This window comes from Epargyreus clarus, unplaced genomic scaffold (genome assembly GCF_041222505.1).
Source record: "Epargyreus clarus isolate Ecla_fem2 unplaced genomic scaffold, WU_Ecla_fem_2.2 ptg000034l, whole genome shotgun sequence".
Classification (NCBI taxonomy): Eukaryota; Metazoa; Arthropoda; class Insecta; order Lepidoptera; family Hesperiidae; genus Epargyreus; species Epargyreus clarus.
This window is the reverse complement of record NW_027332239.1, coordinates 185,914-206,842: the sequence shown is the minus strand read 5'-3', so window position 1 is coordinate 206,842 and position 20,929 is coordinate 185,914. Positions and strand designations below refer to the sequence as shown.

Genomic DNA, 20,929 nt, shown 5'->3' with positions numbered 1-20,929 from the left:
AGTAACAACCTTTCAACGTTCAAAACCTTTGCGTTGCGACGACGCAACGCAACGCAACGCGCCGTGTGGACTGGCTCTTACGTTTACCCGCTATCGACCACTTACTTTTCTAATGTCCGACCATGATTCCGAGGAAGCTATATTTTGTTTCGAATAACAAATATTCGAGCACCTCTCGGTAACCGAGCCGATGACGTTTTACTTCTCATTATGGATGCGTCGATACCCCTGAAGACTAAATTGAAACCCTTGGAATACTCCAAATTTGTGTGCGTGCCTTCCCCCGCGTATCGCCCCGACACGGCGCTCTCTTCGCTGTTACGAAACATAAATGGTGCCGTTGCATGAACTACCAGGAATGTTATAACTACATGAGAGAATTAAATCAATAAAAAGTAAACATCCACAAAAAACGACACAACCCTCGTTTTATACGATTATAGATACTTGTCAATATTATCACCTCCGATATTGCCCACGTGTAACGACTGCGGTACTCTTGTTTAGACACCCCCCGCGTTCAGTTTGCTGAGACACACTCGTGTACCACAGTGTCGTCTCGCCCCATTTCTACTTACTGATAGTATGGTCATGAATAACTGTTTGCTGTTAAAATTGGCACGAGCCTGTCCGGCGGCTGCGGGAACGACACCTTACGAACCATATACTTCTAAAATATAAATGTACAATTAATTTTACGCAAATTACAACTATCCTAAAGTAATCAAGCACAACTCATATTCCATAGTAACATTATTGCTACTAAAATATTCAGTTTTAACAAACTACCAATTTTAAATGTAATTAATATAATATATAAATTTATATTTATTAATACGAAACAGATATATGACATCTACTTCAGCACGTAGCTGTCCGTTTGAATATTTCAAGTCAAACAATATCACTTACCTTTACGAAACATCTCGGAATTTGTGTGTAATTGTGTATGTAAATGTATGCAAATAATAGTTGTATGTAATCATAACTTTAAAGGTGTAAAACCTCTAAACCACCACTAGTAGTCGATCTTAATTTATATATTAAATGTTATACTGTGATATTAATACATGTATACTATTCATACATATAATTGTACCTGTCACGGTTAACAGCAGTTGACCAATAAATAAATTCTACATTTTTGTGATATATTTCGAACATTTAAAATGAAAGTAAAAATTCTACTGAAACGCGGCCGCAGAGGCAAGTCCTACACGGTCCATGAATGTAGGGTGTATTCCAGAAAAATCGGTTAAAGTAATAATTAAATGTCAATATTCTAAATGTACATCTTTTACACACCAATATGGCTATTATATAATGTAAATTAAATAAATCATGGAACAATGAAATATAAACTAAATAAAATGTGCGAATGTTTCAAACTAAAAGTTAGCTTATTTACTTATTTTATAATTTAATACTAGGAAAACATAAAAAGTGCAGGAAGGAATTATTATCGATAATTATAATGATAAAAAACCTTATAATAAACATTTATCAGCGAATTTATAACTAAAGACGCAACAAATAAAATAAATCACGTAATACATTAATCGTTTATTACAAAAATATTCTTATTCTACATACAGTAATAATTCAACATACAGTTTAAAAACTAATATATGAGCACTGCGAACATAGCCTGCACAGAACGGTAACATACTATTAAAATTTCGACTCAATCCGAAAATATACTAGCTTCAACATTTACATAGAAAAATAAATAAATTAAAAATGAATATTTGTTTTATCACTAAATAAAGTGTATAGATTGAGGATATATAATATATAGGGATTATTTTTATATAATTAATTAATTACATTTCATGTATTCGAGTGACCAGCACCGAGCAGGCTATGCACACAGCACACACATGATCCAAAACATAACGAGCTATTCTACAGCTTAATCTATCCTCAAGGAATCTGTATAACTCAGTACTCCACGGAACACAACACTCCTCAATTCTTCCACGTGTGTATTGCCATAGTATGATATAAAATCATTATAAGTTTTCAAATATAGTTAGCGATCGTGGCGGCGACGCGCAACGGTCGCCCGCGGTGGACCAAACACACACCTATTACTTGTTACCAAATTATAAAAGGCACGTTTACTTGCTACACTTTAAGTTTACTTGAACAGATTATAATTGTGCGTAGAATATTGCATATACCATACCGAGGTATCTACGACGCCATTTAGATACTAGATTCGTGAGACAATTAAATTAAAAAACTCAAATGATTTTGATGACGCTTCAGGGAAGTCTACCTGTACATTTTTAATGTAATGTTTGTTTGTCAGAATCAATCTTGGCACATTTGGTATCGATATAATGTATAGAATACAATGTTCAGAACAGGGGGGTTACTACCATCTCTTAAAACAATATTATTTTTATCATACATTGAAATTTCGTACCACGACCTCGTTAAAGTAAGATTGTTTTTATAATATTACAATAAGCAGTTTTGTATTATGTCGGTTGAAATTATTCACTCTTTTTTGCACTATGATGATTTTTAAAAGATAGTAGTAGGCCCCCAGGATCTTATTGGATCTAAGCACTCGATCCATTTTGTGTAGTGTAAATGTGTGTATTTTCGTTAACAGATAACCGTGTAGTTCCAGGGGGCGCTAGGGAGCCTTACCCCGGGACCTCCTGGTCGGACTCCGCGTTGTCGTCGCCTTCCTCCTCATCATTCTGCCCTCCTGTTCAAATATTAAAGGACTATTATTATTAAGGTTAAAACTACTTCGCAACAATCCGCTACAAATATGTATGATGGTATATATTTTAAACCATGCATTATATACTATGTACCCTCCCTCCCACCAAGGATGTGTGCAGATACAAAAAAATAAAAATATACACCACCATACATACCACCAACACGTGTTTCGCTCCAAAACGGAGCATCATCAGGGTAAGTTGATTCTACGACGGTTAATCGTTAAGTGACGCTGTCAACTGTGTTTTAATAAAAGGCATGTATTCGGTTGACAGCGTAACTTAATAGCATGGATTCCCGCAAAGTGATGTCTGATACAATTAACTATGGGACTGTGATTATTTTGTAAGGAAGTATTTTTACTTTTAGTTTCATAAAGTTAGGATTTAACATCATTATAAGTATTTAGTGCAACAAACATCTTCAGTCCTCGAATATTAAATTTTACGTATGAACGATAGCAATACTTGAAATGAAATGAAATATATTTATTTTGTATAGGCCAACGGCGGCACTTACAAATTGTCAGAAACTGAGAAAATCCGGTAAGAAACTCAGTGGTTTTTTTATTTTAAAAATAATTATTCTCTTTTTCATTTGTTTTTAAATGCCACTATTTTTACATATAATTAATAAAGCATTAGCGTGGGAGGAGTATCAATCGTTTTTAATGAAGCAGTCCAATAGGGGTATCGCGCTCCGAGGACTCCGGTTGCGTTCGGTCGGAGATCCCGGAACTCTCTATTAAGCCCCCCCGGAGGCCGTTTTCGACGTTCAATAGAGAATTCTGGGATCTCCGACGGAACACAACCGGAGTTCTCGGAGCGCGATACCACTATCGAATCGATCCATTTAAAGCTGGGTACGCTCCTTCCGCATGCAAATAAAGAATTAGAATTTGAATTCAAAGGCTTCCCCCTCGGGAGCAAGGAAAAGAATAAAAAAGGCGGTAGTCTCACGGTGTCGGCGCGCGTAGCGGCGCGCGGGCGGCGGCCGGTCGTCGGGCGCGTCCGTCAGCAGCGACGCGCGGTACGCGGCCAGCGGCGCCCACTCCTCGCCCCACTGCGGCGCCGGACTGAACTTCGACTCCAGGAACTGCGGACACCGACACGGTACGCGATCAGTTAAATGTGTATTTTTGGAACTAAGTTCCTTATCGCGAGTTGCGACAGGGGACTGGACGGAAAAAATGAAAACCAAAAGTTGTAACGACACTTTTTGCTATAGTTGCAAGTCGTGTAGCGTGCACGTTTCTCTGTCTATCTTTTTCTCTCTCTCTCTCTCTCATAGAAAGCGAGCCAGTTATTTTCGTTTCGTTTTTCTATTTCGCATTGAACAGTGTGGTGGCGCGACGATTATTTTTATTGAGTGTATATAGGTTTTTTGTACATAATAAAAAATAATAATATAGTTTTATTACAATTTCTTCACTAATTAATGAAAAGCAACTTCGTTCCATCCGGGTGTCCCTTAACATCTCTCATCTTTTTTAGGTAAATTTTTTACAGAATTATTTTTAAAGTTTTTCAACTGAAAATGTTGTTTTTCAAGTGAAATTGTTTAAAACTGTAAACTTCTTATAAGATTTCCTAAAATATTTAAGTAAAGAATTATATTTGTATCTTTTTCTTAGTTCAAAATGCTAACCTTAATAATTGTTGATATTTAGGAATAGTCAAGTTTCGTCTTCTTTTTTTTTAATTTCTTAAAAAACATGTATCGTAGAATTATAACAACAATATATTCAAACTGATTTGTCATTCAATATAGATTGTAAAACTTTTTATTTTACATTTTTCATTTAGCTCCCTAAAAATTATCTCGTGTTAAAAATTCAGTTACGTTATATTTCCGTCTTTAGGTCACGAAAACTCTTATAAGAACAAAAATTTCAAATCATTTGACCCAGCAACCAGAACAAACCGATCGTGACAGACGACCGGACAGACACGCTAGTTCGTATAAGGGTTCCTTTGTTTCCTACGGAACCTCAAAACATCACCGACTATAAACAACGATCGCCGGTAGCGCGCCGACCTTGAGCACGTGCCGCTTGTCCTGGCGCAGCAGCTTGCCGGAGAACTCCGCGAGCGGCTCCAGGAAGAGCAGGCGGCGCGGCGGCGCGGCGCCCGGCGCGGCGGCGCAGTGCTCCAGCGCCGCGAACGACACGCCCGCGCGGTGCAGCGCCGTCAGCGCCTCGCGGTTCTTCACCGCGTCCAGCCCGAACATCACCGAGAACCGCTTCGCCAGCTCCTGCGCAACCAACGACGATATTAGCACCGTTGTGCGGGTAGGCTGACACCGAACGATTGTTTTCTTGTCAGCATATTAAAAACAAACAAAAATAGTTATAATGATTATGTTCTAATTTCTATCGATATACAAAAAGCTTATCAATAAATTTAATTTAAATTTTAATTATAGTAGTCATCACTATCTTTAAAAGTATGTTTTCGAAAGAACTGTATGGCATATACTTCCAAAGTAAATTTTTCAAATAGACCTCCAGGACCAAATCCGAAACTTTAAGAAATGGACTAATGGAATAGCGAAAAATGCTGACGAGGCCGATTTTGATAGAAACGAAAACTGCATCATTGGTTTTTTTTTTAAATATATTCTTCCTTAGCCGGTAATCGAACGAGTTCATTTTGAAAAAGAAATACACCCTCTATATTATTCCACTATCTAATAGCATCGCTTATAAGGATCAGATTCTGGAAAGTAATGTTATGTGACAAATTAAAGGAAAAGGATTTTTTTAAAGAAAATACATATTTTTCAGAAGAAAGAAATAACAACTGATACTTCTTCTTCTTTATGAGCACAACACCATGAAATAAAAGCTGCCTCAGATTCGAAATTCCGATCATCCAATTAAGTGCCTTTCAGACGACCGAGCTAGTACGGTGCTTGCAACAGGCCCGCTCCGCTCGCGACTGACCTTGAGCTCGAGCAGCTCCGGCAGCTGGCGGTGCGGCGCGGTGTGGCGCGCCATCATCTCGTTGAACAGCGCCTGCATGGCCAGCTCCATGGTCAGCGCGCAGTTCAGCTTGTTGATCTCGCGCGCCTTGCTCACCGTCGCCTTGATTATGTCGCCGTAGTCGTTGTAGCACTGCACGAACACCAAAGGCCGTTAAATAGTTACCAGTTACACCAACACATATATCTCTTTGTATTCGTTTTCAATTTTACCGCAGATATTTGCCATTCGGAGTTAAAATTAGCCTTTACTTTGTAATGAAAATTATGTGTGGTGGCACAGACAAAGTAATTTATAACGCCTTTCCTACAGTTATGTTATTATAGGAAACTTATATTACAATAAGCGATTAACGAACCGGAATTCAAAGACAAAACGATATGGTAGGATACCTTAATGTAGTGCTTGAAGACGTCAGCGGCTCGGCGGATGGGTGTCACGTTGTACACGATGAGCTTGCAGTACGCCGCCAGCAAGTTGCGCCGCTTGTGGAGCTCCTCGATGCGTCTCTCGTCTTGACCGTCTGCAACACGCCGCGCGTCAGTCCCGCCCTGCGCCGCCCGCCCCGCCCGCACCCCGCCCACACCCCGCCCCACCCCGCCCAGCCCCCGCCCGCCCCCGCGGCGCTCGCTACCACCGCACCAAGCTCGCCGCAAGTCACGTGACCATTCGACCCACGTACTCGTATATAGTCCACGCAAAACTGCTAGTCCGCTCTGAATATAGAAACGCATCGCGCCGAATAGCAAATTGTAACCCCTGTCGGGACTCCCGGAACTCGTCCGCTGCTCGCTCTCACGGGTACATAGCAGCGTTAGTATGCCCTTAAGTTGCTAAGGAATATATGCTTGTAGTTGTACGCAACAACTTCAGAACGGACTAGCAGTTTGGCGCGGACTATACGTCATCTCCACTTATTACAGTATTTATTTTTATGTTAATCGTTTCCTTCATTTGAAGGTACACAACGTATAAAACAACTTGATATATTCATGAATGCGACACCGCTTTTCTTTTAACTTAATACTTCTAATTCCAAGATAATATGACTAAGAAAAGACTTCGATGAAAGTATTAATTTTTTTTAATTCAGGGAACCGATTGAGGGAGATACACGTACGCGCGGCGTAGTCACGAGACTTCGGCGTACACCGGATTCACCGCAAACGATTAACATTGTTCAAGTGGCATTAATTGGTGCAACAAGCGTCTGCGGTGAATCAACCCGACACGTGGTTATGCTTACGGTCGATTTACATATGAATCATGCATCACTCCAAATAAAAAATCTACAAGTCACATAAATAAGAAGCTCGATTGAATGATGTTCTTCGTCATGACAGATTAGTGGCGAAAGGATTCAACGGAAGACAGGTGAAATTTAGTAAAGCCACTCGTGCCGTAGCGTCGCTCGTTACACCCCAAGCGCCTGCCGCCGGCTGCCGAATGTCGAAAGAACCTCATCTCAATGTTAAGAAACGCAAAAAAAACAGAATCGTACTGCACAAAACATGCTCCAAAATCACAAAACTCCTCAAGGGTGTTAATAAAAAAATGCGATCCGAGACCGCCGGCGACGGTCGGCCGCGGGCGGGCCGGTCGCCGTCGGTCTCGGATCGAAGCGGGCGCGACAATTTTCCCTTAGTAATGTTAGGTGAGGTCACACATCGAGTGGAGCGGAGACAAAAATATGCATTATCGGCGCCCGTCCGCCCGCCCGCCCCGCCATTACTAAGGAAAACGCGCCGGCGGACTATGCGAGCAGAGCAAGGGCTTACCGTGGGGCGCCGCGCCGCCGCCGCGCCGGGCGTGACATGCAACCAAACAACCGCACGTTACACCTCGGCGAGGGGAGGCGGAAACGAAAATAATGCATATTTTTTTCTCATCGTCCCCTCTACGACTACGCGAGGGAATCGTCGGGGCCTCCGCCTCGACGGCCGAGTCGCTAGGATGGGACGCTATTTAACAGAACGCAACCCGAATGTGCACCATCCCCATCTACACACGACAAACACGTTACCCAATTTAGAAAATCTCGGACACCGTAACCCACACACGACCAAACAATATTTTATACCACCGACAGATCTATACAAGTATTTAACACAAATATTTTGCATCATTTTCGATTACACTAGTCGCGTGACTAAATTTAAAGCGTAATACTTTTTAGTAATGTCATTATTAATCTATAAATATAATTAAAAACAATAAAAAAAAATTATTGAATTCCTTTAGAATATTCTGTATTAATTTTATCCTGCACAGTAATAAGAAATATAATTAAGTGAAACAAAAATATTCGTCCGTATGAAATAATTTAATCAACCATTAACAACAAATATTATTCATTAAGTCGAGTCAATACTTAAAAATACCAATTAAAATATATCTGTACATTTAAACAAATAAAATATAATGTAAGCCGTTGACTTATATACAACCTTTAGGAAGTGATTAAAAAAATGGTCAATAAATGTATGTTTAATTATTTAATGGTCACGTACGTACGTACGTACGCATACTTATTTTTACGTTCTCACATGTGACTTTTTTAAATTTACAAATAACAAAAACCTTAGCACTGAATTGTTGACTGGTGCATGAATATGAATATTTATGCTTTTCTTGCATCAAAATATTATTGACAATATTTGTTCTTCCATAAAAAATACTAAATAATTTTGATTTCCAGCTTAAATGTTCGTAATAATTGTCCATCGCGAATTACATGTAATGTTATATTCATGTGTTGTTACAGGGTAAAGGGGGGTGTGTGTGGGTGTGGGTGCGTGTGTGTGTGTGTGTGTGTGTGGGTGTGTGTGTGTGTGTGTGTGTGTGTGTGGGTGTGTGTGGGTGTTAGTGTGTGTTAGTGTGTGTCAGTGTGTGTAAGTGTGTTTGTGTGTGTGTGTGTGTATGTGTCGTGGGGCGTGTCGTGTGGTTACCGTAGTTCTGCTGCACGAAGACAAACTCCTGGATGAAGTCGTTGAGCAGGTCGCAGAGCTCGTTGTCGGGCTCGAACACCAGCGAGCGCACGGCCGGCTCGCCGGGGTGGTGCAGCGTCGCCAGGTGCTCGGAGAAGAAGATCAGCAGGTCGCAGATGCTCGTGTACGCCTGGTACATTTTTAATTATTGTAAAATGTTTCGATTTAAATTGATGTTGGTTTCTAAATCATTAAATTTTATTAATATAAAAAATAAATAAACTATCCGCTTCCGTTGGCATGAACACTGGCTACGCCGTTTCCTTCAGTTCTAGCTACAGCTAAGTCAATACGTGATACGATTTATATTCTTAAAAGTATAGATTAGTAAAGATTACTCACTCCTAACAAGAAAATGTTACCAGTTTTGACAATTGAAATCGTCACTGTCATCTATTTTCGTGTTTGAAAAATATTTTAAAAATGGAGTTTTTAGATCATTTACGAATGAAACTATACTTCTCACTTTTTCTTCGATTTCGTGTTTTTGCAACACTCAACTGCGCATTTCGGGAATGTTCCGCGTAAATTACACCATAACAGCCATGAAACAGCTGACAAAACTGTCAGCCGTTTAAGCCATTCTTAAAGGCTTCCTTCAATCACAAAGCGGCGAGATATCTACACTTATCTACGCTCAAAAGCAACAAGGGTGCGCGTGCAGCGAGCGTTACCTCCTCGCGCAGCGCCGGCGCGTTCCCCTGGCCGACGATGTCGCGGCAGTGCGCGCAGTAGGCGTGCAGGCGCTCGCGCAGCGCCGCCACGCCGCCCGCGCCCGCCCCGCCCGCGCCCGCCCCGCCCGCGCCCGCGCCGCGCTCCTCCAGCTCGTGCAGCGACCACAGCAACGAGTAGAATAGCGCGCGCAACACGTACACCAGCGCCTGCGCACACACACACACACACATGTACCACGGCTCGACACGCGCCCGCCGCTGCATGCCCGCCGTGACGTCACGCGACGTTCGTATGAGACGGCGTGCACTGCGCGCGGTCAGTGTACAAATCGACCCCTCCTACGTGTAATATCACCCACAAAAGTACCTTTTCGTTTTCGTTGCAAAAATTGCCTCATTTTAATGTTTTATCGACACAACTAACATTATAAAGCCAATAAAATATATATACCAAATTTCATAGAGATACCTGCAGAAAAGCAGATTTTATTCGAATTTTAGCATATTCGGAACCTTAATACGCTCTCCTTTAAAGTTATCATTTTGCAGTTACGATATTATACAAAGAAGAAGTCGAAATGTCAACAGTCAGTTTTAGTACACATCATAAATAATACATTAATAAAAATACATTAACACAAATTGACAACACGAGACATAATTGTATGAGAAGTCGTATAATAAATACTTGATATTGTCTACATTTTGATTAAAAACAAAAATGAAAATAATATTCACCTGTGTGGGCATCTGCGTTTCATTCTGCTTAAGACACTTTGGCAGGTCCTCGAACATGGAGTCCCATATGTTGGTGTCGTTCATATTGTGGCACGTGTACATGATGGAAATCTTGCGCAGCGAGTTGGTCACGTTGAACACTTCGTCCGCATCCGGTATCTCGCCCTAAGTCACACACTTGATTACTTCTATATCATTTATATCTTAAGTGAATTTTAAACAACGTTTGATGTGTAATACCTTTTCTGCCTTATAATGTCAATAGATTGGTGTGATAGATGGATTTACTTATAATTACTAATTAAACTTATTATTGGAAGTATTTTTGAAATTTACCTTAACATTATGTTGTTAAATAATTATTGTCCAAATAAAATCAGAGTCCTATCTGAAGTTAACAGGTGAGTAAGGTGGAGCATCTTATACAAGTGATTCTTTTTTAAATCATCCTTTAAATCATGCTTAAAAATACGCTTTCTACATTAATAGCCCCACACTACGCTTTTCTGTAATGGGGCTACTGTGAACACACACTACAACGATTATAGAAACACTTAGATCTATAACAAAAATCAATTATTTAATCAATCTGAACTCATCATTAAATTTGTGGCATGCTCGGCATATCGAATTCAGAACCCACTTATATCGATGTGAGAACCGTCCAGCGATGCGGGAAATAGAAACCTAACGAAGTACATCGGATGCTAAATGCTAAAGGCCCGGTCAAACAGAACGCGTATTCTAGTGCCGCATGCGGCGTAATTTAAGCTGCGTTCTAGCGTTGCGTTGTACTGAGTTAGTAGACAGCGGCCACACAGAGCGCGTCTGCGTACGGCGTCCTAGCGCGGCGCTCGGCGATCTTGTCGTCGAGCGTCGTAATTTATTACAGATTTGCGTACTAGCGCCGGGCGAAATTTTGCATAATATTTATATTCCGACTGAAAATTTAATAGTAAGCGTTCGTAGACACTGTATAACAGATTTATATAATATAAATGCTAGTAATTATAAAAACGATAATAAAATAAAATTTGAGAATGTTATTTTTGTGTTCTCTCTGATTATGATAACCAAGCGTAATAAGATAAACGTAATAATTCTTCTACATTTAAATCAATCGAAATCTGAATAGCGAATGTATTGTCTAAAAACTATCAAAGATATGTGATACCAATGTGACGATTATGAAATTAGAACGTTGTTTAGCGCCGCGTAAATGTAGTCTGTGTTGCGTCCAAGTACGCGGTGTAAATTACGCCGTACGCGGCGCTAAAGTAAGTGTTTGGCTGGGCCTCAACTGTCGGACATTCGAGATTAACAACCAATATGTAGGGTTAAAAGTAATTATTATAAGTGCACGCGTTACCCCCTCGAGCAGGCTGCGGTACTCGTCGATGGCCTCCTTGTAGCGGTTGACGCACATGTCGGTGACGGTGGCGCGCGCCACGTTGCAGCGCGTGTAGACGGGCCCGGCCTGCGCGCACAGCGCGTCCAGCGTGCGCGCGCACGTGTCCAGCACCTCCGCCTCCGTCTGCACGCACACGATGTCGCGCAGCTTGTTCAGCAGCAGCGTCAGGTTCTGACACACGACACAGTCATCTTGATAGGTCATTCAACTTTTTTAATATAATTTAAGAGTAGCAGACGAGCATAAAAAAAAATCTCGAAGGTAGACTTCACATAGTCTACCGATTCGCACTGGCCAGCGCCGGCCAGCAGTACTTAACACTGCTGTTATCAGGCAATAAATAAGTGTAGCGGTACCGCTGACCGGAGTCGAACCAAAAAGAGTTGTCCCACCTTCGAGTCTTTAGATATTATTACTATTAAGTAAACTAATGTAATGTTTTCAATTAAAATTATTGTTTTGAATCTTTTGATTTTATTTTATCGTCATTCCTCTACCTAAATTTGTTTCTTATTTTTATATAAAAAATGTGAATTATTAAAAACTCTAATTCTATACTCTACTCTCTACTATACTCTCCTAAACATTCTAAGCTTAAAGATTATTTATTTATGTTTTAAATATTGCAATAATCTTTTAACAAAATAAGTTTTATCCATGAAACTTATTCACTAGAAACAACCTATTACAAATTATTCGATTTCCTACTATTATTCCTATTAGAAAGTAATTATTTATAAAAATATTTCTCCTTATACATGTGAAAAAGCAATAGAATTTGATATTTCTTTCATTTTTGAAGGTGCTAAAATCCTTTGTGGTTCCACTCCGGCGGCACGACCACCACACCTATTTCTGAAGGATGTGGTAAGGGAGACATACTTTTCCGAGGCGTTCCAGCTTAGTCCTCAGGAGTAGCAGCGCGTCTGTGGCCGACCTCGGGTAGGAATATCTAATCTTATCTGGGGTTGATTACAGATGTCCATGGGCAGCAGTAGCCACTTAGAATTAGGTGGACTGCATGTTGCTGTCTGCTACTCCTATATTATAAAAAAAAACCCTTGTATATGTGAAAAACAAATAGAAATTAATATAAGTTTCATTACTTACATACAAACCAGTGACAAAATAACGACGAATACGCATAAAATAATATTCCAACAATAAACACGATACTCACAGCCTCCTGTCGCTGCGAGGTGTACAGGTCGAGGTCGAAGTACTGCGGGATGCAGATGAGGTTGGTGAGCTTCTCGGGGTCGGCGCCGAACTTGTCGAGCAGCGCCGGCAGCGTCGCCATGAAGTGCGCCGTCATGCGCGCGCGGTCGTCGCTCACCACCTGACACCACACCCGTACTGACATCATCGTTCACACATCAACTGATCGAATCTATCTAAAACCCCATAAAGCCAAAATCACAGCAAGTATCTTACCTCTTCTACTTGGTTCTTTTTTTCTTTCATGGCCACACTAAAACCACATATGCAAATTTGATAACACTTTATTTATCTAAAACATGAATGTGAATGTAGGTACATTGACATATAAATCACTAGTCATAAGGTGAGAATCGCCTATGTGTTCGACTGTCAGCCCGAATGGACGTGGTGTAGCGTTAGCGAGCCAAATATTGCTACAGCAGTGTCGCGAACGGGAAAAATACAAGAACAGAAAATTAGAAATAAATAACAGAACATATACTCAACAATAAATAACAGAACAGATATTCAACAATAACATTATAAAATCTTGAGAATTTTTTTCATAACAATATGAATGCCTTCATTATATCAATCTATACATATAAATAAAATTGGAGTGTCTGTTTTTAATAATGAAATAACAGCCTTTTACTACATGCATATGAATATACACACGGTACATATACCAAAGTAACATTTTTACATTTTTTTACCGTCTGTCTGTTTGTTTTGGCTAATCTTTGAAATGGCTGGACCGATTTTGGCGGGACTTTTATTGGCAGGTAGCTGATGTAATAAGGAGTAACTTAGGCTACTAATATTTCAGAACTAGCTGTGCCCCTGTTTTTTTTTTAACGCGGGTGAAACCGCGGAGCACAGCTAGGGAGAAATAAATAAAGAGGATTAAAATGTAATGTTAACCTTGGCCTGTTCCTTGGAGAGCACCTGGTGGTGCTTGCGCGAGGCGCCGCGGCCGACGGGCGGCTCGCCCGTGCTGGCCTGCCGCACGCAGCACACCATCAGCTCGATCAGAGACGACTCCTGCGGCCACACGGCATTAGTCCGACTACACCTCCGATAGTAAATGTTTAGTGGTAATGAAGTTTTATTTAATTGTCCTGCTGACACTTATTACACAACAAAATACAATTCAATAATTCTTAAAATAGTGGTTCAATACCCCCAGTATTCATACTGCTTTGACATATTTATAATAAAAATATTCTCCAATTATATAAAAATCTAAATATTTAATTCTCCAAAACTTGTAATAATTACCAGTAAATTTGGTGAAGTTAATTATATTTGTATGTTTGACAAAAAAGCAATTAAAATTATTCCCAAGTACCCCAAAAGAAATGTAAGAAAAACAATAATAAGAAGTAAAAACAACAATAAAGTGTGTACAACAATAAATAAAGCGATTCCTTTACCTGTCTATTATCAAGTGCCTCTTCAGTAGGGCCTGCCTCCTCCAACAGTAGGTCGGTCATACATTCCCAGTCCTTCATCATAGGGTTAGACTCGATCAACGAATCTACGAGGTATGCGCCATGCTCGTGAAGCTGTACAAATAATTATTACGATTTTTTTTAGTAAACCAATTTTCCTTAATAAATCATTAAAGATTTAAAACCGACTGAATACTATATTCAATTTATAGTAAATAGTATGATTATAGTGATGATAAATAAAAGTGAAAGATGGCAGGGTCAAAATATTGTTAAATAATACGAGTAAGTATTGGTATGCAGTTAGAAATTTAATCATTGTCGATACATATTTATACCTGAAACCAACACTAAATATAATGAATTTAGCTCGAAATGAATTTCCGATACTTGGCTACTGTTTAGGATTCAGTTACAACACATCACATAAAGATAACTGAGAATAATTAGCGGGGTAGGGTGTAACCTCGGACTCGGAAGACGCAGACGAGTGCTATTAGCGTACCCGTGGTTCCGACAAAAGGCGTCCAGAGGAACACTGGGGTTTCTTAGCCGGTAGGAGTCTGTCTCTCCGCTACCCCCGCAGCTGAACAAAGAGTTTCCCCACAAAAAAAAAGTGTGTAACCTCGGACTCGATGAAGAACTGCACGAGGTCGCGCACGAGCGGCGCGTTGCGCGGCCGCAGCTTGCCGCGGCGCGAGCGCACCGGCGCCGGCTCGGCCTCCGCGTCCGCGCGGAACAGCCGCACGTTCAGGAACTCGCCCGCCGCCGCCGCCACCGTGCGCCACGACGAGTACACCAGCTCGTACACCATCTCGCAGTCCTTGTCCGTCAGCACGTCCGGGTGCATCCTGCGACGCGGGACACGGGACACGGGTTCATGCGACGCGCGGGTAGGGTAGCCGGCATTCATGATCGTAATATATCGCTTCTTTGCAAGAATAATGGCACGAGTAAAAAAGGCAATTTTCCAGGAGAGCCAGTTTAAAATTAAACAATGTTTTTATTTCAAAATCTTTTATTTAAATGAGAAGTAAAATAATTATATATATATAATTATAATTAGTTATGTATATAACCACACTACCGTTAGGACACCATAAAATAAGAAATATTTGGAATTAAATTAATTAACAATGAATTTTAAGTTGTGCCATTCTTCTTGCAAAGAAGCGATATTGAAATTCATCAATGCGGTATACCGAGCCTAAGAAGCTGGACATACCGCAGAGAAGGCATAGCAGACGATTTTTATGCAACGAGTAGAATGACAAATAGAACAACTTACCAATATGAAAATAAAATTAAAATTAGTATGCCGGACATACCTTGACATACCTCTATGCTCCGTTTTTATACCAACTACAATCATAAAATCCACCAATAAGGTAGCATAATTATCATTCAATGGATCATATAACGGATATAACATTACATGGTGGATTTAACAATTCCCTAACTTATGACCTCATATCTTTGATAGAAAGGCATAACTAATTGAATCCAATTATAGTCCAAGTATTCTACTAGTCCCCTCGGAATATTGAAATAAATCACATCGCCATAGCAAATTGTATGATTACACCTTCTCGCAACAACTTCAAAAGATATTTACCAGATGAAAGCAAAATCAAGAATAGTTTATATACACCAGGTACTACAAGTACAATTATGTATACCTAACTACCTCTAAAAAATTCCATTAATGCAAAAAAAAATGTGAAGATACCCACAACTTACTTCAATATAGCTATAACAAGTTTGACTGCATGTACAGCCACTTCTGTTTCCTTATCCAATGCCATGGATACAATGCGATCTTTGAACTTGGATGTGAACAGCTCCAATTTACCCTTCAGCTCCTCACATTCATACAATGGTTGCAAGGCTTGAAGACATCTCAAACGAACTTCCCCAATCTATAAAAATGGCATAAATATGTATTGTATGACCTTATGAGAGTATTATCAACATTTCATGTTCATCCAAAAAGATCATGACAAGATGAACAAGTAAACCACAATTTACCAAAATTATCTAACTAAATGTTTATCTGTAATACCAATCTATATTCTAGAAAATCCTGCATCAAAATAAATATTTATTAGAGTCCGCTCCAAACTTCTAGACCGCTCTGAATATAAAAACGAGTCACGTCGCAAATTGTAGATATTAGAAGAACGAAGACAGCGCCTGAGCCCACGGAACCCGTCCGCTGCCCGCTCTTGCCCACGGGTATGTAGCGCAGTTAGTGGGCCCTTACTGTTGCTATGGAGTATATGCTTGTAGTTGTGTTCGACCACATAGGCTCTCTGACTACATAGCATGTTGGCGCGGACTGTACTTTATTACTTTAATTAGTATTAGGCTAGATTTTAATTAATATAAACTACCTTATTACTCACTTGGTACTTTATAAAAACGAAAAGAAATTTACCTTGTCATGCAGTGTCCAGCCTATGTATTTGAGATACAGATCATCAAGGAAGTGGGCAGGGAATTTCTCCATCCAAATACCTATCTCAGCCATCGTGATTGCTCTAATGTCTGGTAATGTGTCCCTGTTGAATGATTTAAATACAAATCAAAAAACCTAGTTTAAATCAAAATCATAATGCTGCTGTTCTGCTGTGATTTCACCTATCTAACTCAATGTTAACCGATGTTATTGATTGAGTTATTGTAATAAGACTACATTTCTGTATTATTGCTCTTTTCTAGAAAAAAAATTGAAGATACTTGTTAAGAAGCCATCAATATTCATCTGTAAGTGATTATGCATTTATTGTAAATTAAATAGGTAGTTCATAAGTTAAATAGCATATATAACTGTTGTACTATGGTTTTATGGTCATTGTGTGTCGCATACCTGTATCTATGCACGAACACAGACTTGAACATATAGGAGAGCATATTTTTGATCTCCTCCATGTTTTCCTCGAGCTCTTGGCGTTTAGCGACGAGCACCTCGAGACGCTCGCTGGCTCGCTTGTCGCGCGCCTTCAGCCGCTCCGCCTCGTACTGGCGCAGGCAGTTGTCACAGTTCACGCTGGTCAGCAGCGCCACGTCCACCAGCGCCGTCATCAGCTTCATCACTGTTTTAACCATATTACAATTAAAGAGAAGAATCATCAAAAAGAAGTATACTTAAGTACTACAAAAAATAATTTGTCCACATATGATCCAACACCAGCATCCCTTTTTTTGAGTACTTCATTCAGATCGAAACTAAAAAAAAATAAATCTAAAAAAACGCTTTCTACACTCACAGCCCCACACTAGGATTCCCTGTATCGTGAGCGCTATGGACACACACAGAGACAAATACACAAACACCCAGACCCAGAAACAGAAATCTAAATTCATAATTTAGAAATCTGTCTGGCCGGGGATCGAACCCGGGACCCTCTGCACGTCAGACCGGCATGGTGACTGCTCCACCCCGCGGGTTGTCAACTACTATCAACTATCATGCATAAAATCTAATTAACTCACCAGCCAAAGTAGCAGTATGCCTAAAAGCCCTTACTTGAGAGTCTGAGAGACCCGTAAGTAAGGATATAATGTTGTCCATGAGGTACTGGTCATAAATGATAGAGTACTGACACATCTTCACTAGAGTCTGGATAAATTCACAGAAATTGGAGCGGAATTTCTTCCAAGTTTGCCCTGTCATTATAAGAGGGTACTCTCCGCTTTCCTGTTGAAAAATTTATACATATGTAGTATTCAAATATTTATCATCATATTAAGCAATAAGCAATGACTTGTTTTATTTGATAATACAATTAAGTGTACCTCATCAAACTCCTGTGTCATTTTCTTGATAATAAGAGTGTGATCCATCTGAGCCATGTCTGGTGTGACCTTGCCTCGGCAGCCGGAGGAATTAATGAAGAACTGCATCAGCTGCACTAGTGCACTCTCCCGGTTGGTCTTGTACTCTTCTATCCACATGTCTACCACTTGCTACATGGGCACCCAAAAAATTTACATTTATTACCATAAATAAAAGAATATCAATTGCTAGTTATCCACTAAACAGATCTATAAAATGTACTAAATGGATAAGAAATACTTTTATTTAAATAGTATGAAAAACCTATCTTGCCTCTAACCAGCAATTCTACCCCAAAAAAAGTGTGGCTGTATTTAAGAACCAGATGACTAAGATTATATTTTTGAATACTGTATTTTATTCATCCAACAGCATTTTCATTGGCCTCTGCAAATTGTGCCACTCCTAACAGGCTTATGCTTTTTTGAATTCAGCAGGTTCCTGCTGTCTTCTTCAGGTCATCAGTCTATCTGGTTCGGTAGTGACCTGTGCTCCTTCTGCCTAAATACTTTCTACTTGAGGACCTTTATTCTCTATCAGTTATTAATCCAACAAGTGATTCGAGCAGCCTATTGCTAGTTATCATTTTGAAAGTGATGTTGGTAAGGTTAGTTTGTCTATAGATTTAATCATTGCAAATCATGCCTCAATATGAAATACCAAGCACAGCCCTCTCAATAACAAACAGAGCACATTGAGCTTTCAAATGAGGCCTCATAGATTAGTAAAGATACTTCGCCGCTTTGAAATTGAATGAAGCCACAAAAGGCTGATTTGTCAGTTATTTTTATTAATTCTTGACAAATAAAAAACATTTTTAGAGAAAAAAAAAATATTTCAAATATTTAGGGACATTTTTAGCACGGAGATGTGACAATTTTTTTTAATGTAACTACATATTTCAATTGTCAAAACTGGTTACATTTTCTTGTTAGAAGTGAGTAATGTTTACGAGTCTATGTGAGCAACAAACATCGGTTGCAATATTTGACTTTAGGTACTAAGGAATTTTGGACGCAAAGATACTCTATAAGTTCTCGAATGCAGCATCAGCTTCAACACACCTTGCAATGCAGCAGTGTAAAGCTTTGGCAATATGATGTTGCTTTGTGTGACTCCCAGCTGCAGTGGGAGTGGGTACTTTGGTCGGTTTTATTAGTATTATTAATTCAATGGGTGAAACATGATGTATTATACCCTTTTTTTTTTTTTTTTTTTTTGTTGAGGGGGAAACCTTCAAAAGGTACCCGACGCCATGGGAGTGACGCCGGGTAATGTGGGATTTTTACCACAATAAAACCCCCCCGGTGGCCGTCCTCAGCGTTTGGTGGAGAACTCCGGGATCTCCAACGGAACACAACCGGAGTCCTCCTAACGCGATGCCCTTTTATCGGGCTCTGCCCTGGGGGGAGCAATTTACGCTCCTCTCACATCCCCTGGTGATTACAGCGATATGCGACCACACAAACCGCTGTCCTTCCCGGGGTCGCTTGCTGGACGGTTTGAGCTCCCACTCTTGCCGCCCGCAACCCCGGAAGCCCCTTTTAGTCGCCTCTTACGACAGGCAAGGGTTACCGTAGCCCTATTCTGGTCCCGGTACTACAGGGACAATGATGTATTATACCCAGGCAAATTACAATATTTTACTTTCATAGGACAAGTATTCTTCTATTTAGACAACGAAAAACAAAAAGGGGGTATAACTGTTTTTTTTTACTATACGTACGTTTATCGCAGTTTTGTTGAATCTAAGGATATTGTAGAGACTATTCTCGTCATCTCCCGGGAGCAGCACCGGCGGCGGCGAGTAGGCTGGCGGCGGCGCTGCGCCGCGGCCGCGCCCCCGGCCCCGCCCGCCGCGCCCTCGGCGCCGCAACGGAGGCGGCGGCGGAGACTCGGCCAAGCGCCCAACATAGCCGCCATCACCCCCGCGACCCCTACTGCGCGTTATACGTTTAGTAGGCGCTGGGGATGGTGATCTGGGCTCCTCCTCGGCGGGTTCCGCGGGCTCCTCGGGATCCTCTCGAGGTGCCTCCGTGGCCGTAGAGTTCACCACCGCACCTACGTTAAAATTCGAGTAATTGGGTGTCTCCGGCTCGTGAACGGACTGTCCGCCATAATCCGTCATCGGAGTCGCCGGTGTCATGGGATTTACGTATTCTGGTGGCGGATCATCCATCCGGATTCGCTTTCCGCCTCGACGATGCATTTTGTTTAGCGATAAATTTTCGTACACAAGCGTTACACAGAAAACATTACAAGTAATCACTTCTTTGTCACATATTTTTGCACATTCACTTCAGTATTCACAGCACACCTTAATAGACAATCGTCTATTAAAAATCGATAACTAATTTTAGTCCCCAAAAATCAATACCAAACTAAAGCGCGCGCATAGTAGCGTATGGCAGCCATTTTGATAAACATTCAAGAATGATTGATTGATTTTTAAAAATTTTCAGCTTTTGTTCCTAACCTTGGATTCTGTTCTTTTAGCATAATAATATTTAAAGTTCACCAGCATTTTATAACCGCCTTTGTAAAATTAAGCTATACTTATAATAGATACTTATTCGATATTTAATCTCAGAGTAATTTATTCTGAATATTGAATAGCGTCTAAAGTTGTGTGAAATTGATCAATCGGCCACCTGACTAATATCAAAACAATAAAGTATAATGTTTATTTCTTTTAGCTCTTGGCTTGAATAACTTTTCATATTTCGATATTAATTTATTGACTTCGATATTGGTTCTAGAAATTCACTTTGTGAATAAATACAGTATGTTTTTTTTATGAAATGGCCCAAGGGATTATCAACTAGACAATTCAGGCTTATCCAGCGTTTGTCCAACACTTTAAAACCAAACATTTTATAATTTGTATAAACTATTTATTTGC

The 20,929-nt window shown here is 40.2% G+C and overlaps 1 protein-coding gene across 2 annotated transcripts; it reads right to left on the bottom strand.

Annotated features, from left to right (window-relative positions):
* Positions 1 to 1,548: 1,548 nt before the first annotated feature.
* On the bottom strand, positions 1,549 to 20,467 carry SA1 (stromal antigen). Of its 2 annotated transcripts, none has more exons than XM_073091441.1 (19): positions 19,754 to 20,467; positions 17,988 to 18,158; positions 17,685 to 17,889; positions 17,059 to 17,284; positions 16,627 to 16,750; positions 15,930 to 16,108; positions 14,815 to 15,040; positions 14,172 to 14,303; positions 13,660 to 13,779; positions 12,716 to 12,874; positions 11,494 to 11,706; positions 10,125 to 10,289; positions 9,387 to 9,593; positions 8,674 to 8,842; positions 6,118 to 6,248; positions 5,687 to 5,857; positions 4,780 to 4,995; positions 3,702 to 3,837; positions 1,549 to 2,722 (listed from the first exon to the last, which is right to left on the bottom strand). In XM_073091441.1, exons 1-19 carry the CDS (start codon positions 20,234 to 20,236, stop codon positions 2,658 to 2,660), a joined length of 3,498 nt encoding a protein of 1,165 aa, XP_072947542.1. In that variant the 5' UTR covers positions 20,237 to 20,467; the 3' UTR covers positions 1,549 to 2,657. The 2 variants fall into 2 exon arrangements, with proteins under 2 accessions (XP_072947542.1, XP_072947543.1); XM_073091442.1 differs by having other exon boundaries at positions 6,118 to 6,239.
* Positions 20,468 to 20,929: the final 462 nt, after the last annotated feature.

Coding starts and splice junctions, on each gene's coding strand:
- SA1 (XM_073091441.1), bottom strand. CDS start 20,236: ATGCATCGTCGAGGCGGAAAGCGAATCCGGATGGATGATCCGCCACCA. Junction 16,109..16,626: donor GCTGGACACTGCATGACAAG/GTAAATTTCTTT, acceptor CCATTTTTATAG/ATTGGGGAAGTTCGTTTGAG. Junction 15,041..15,929: donor CTTGTTATAGCTATATTGAA/GTAAGTTGTGGG, acceptor CCCGCGTCGCAG/GATGCACCCGGACGTGCTGA.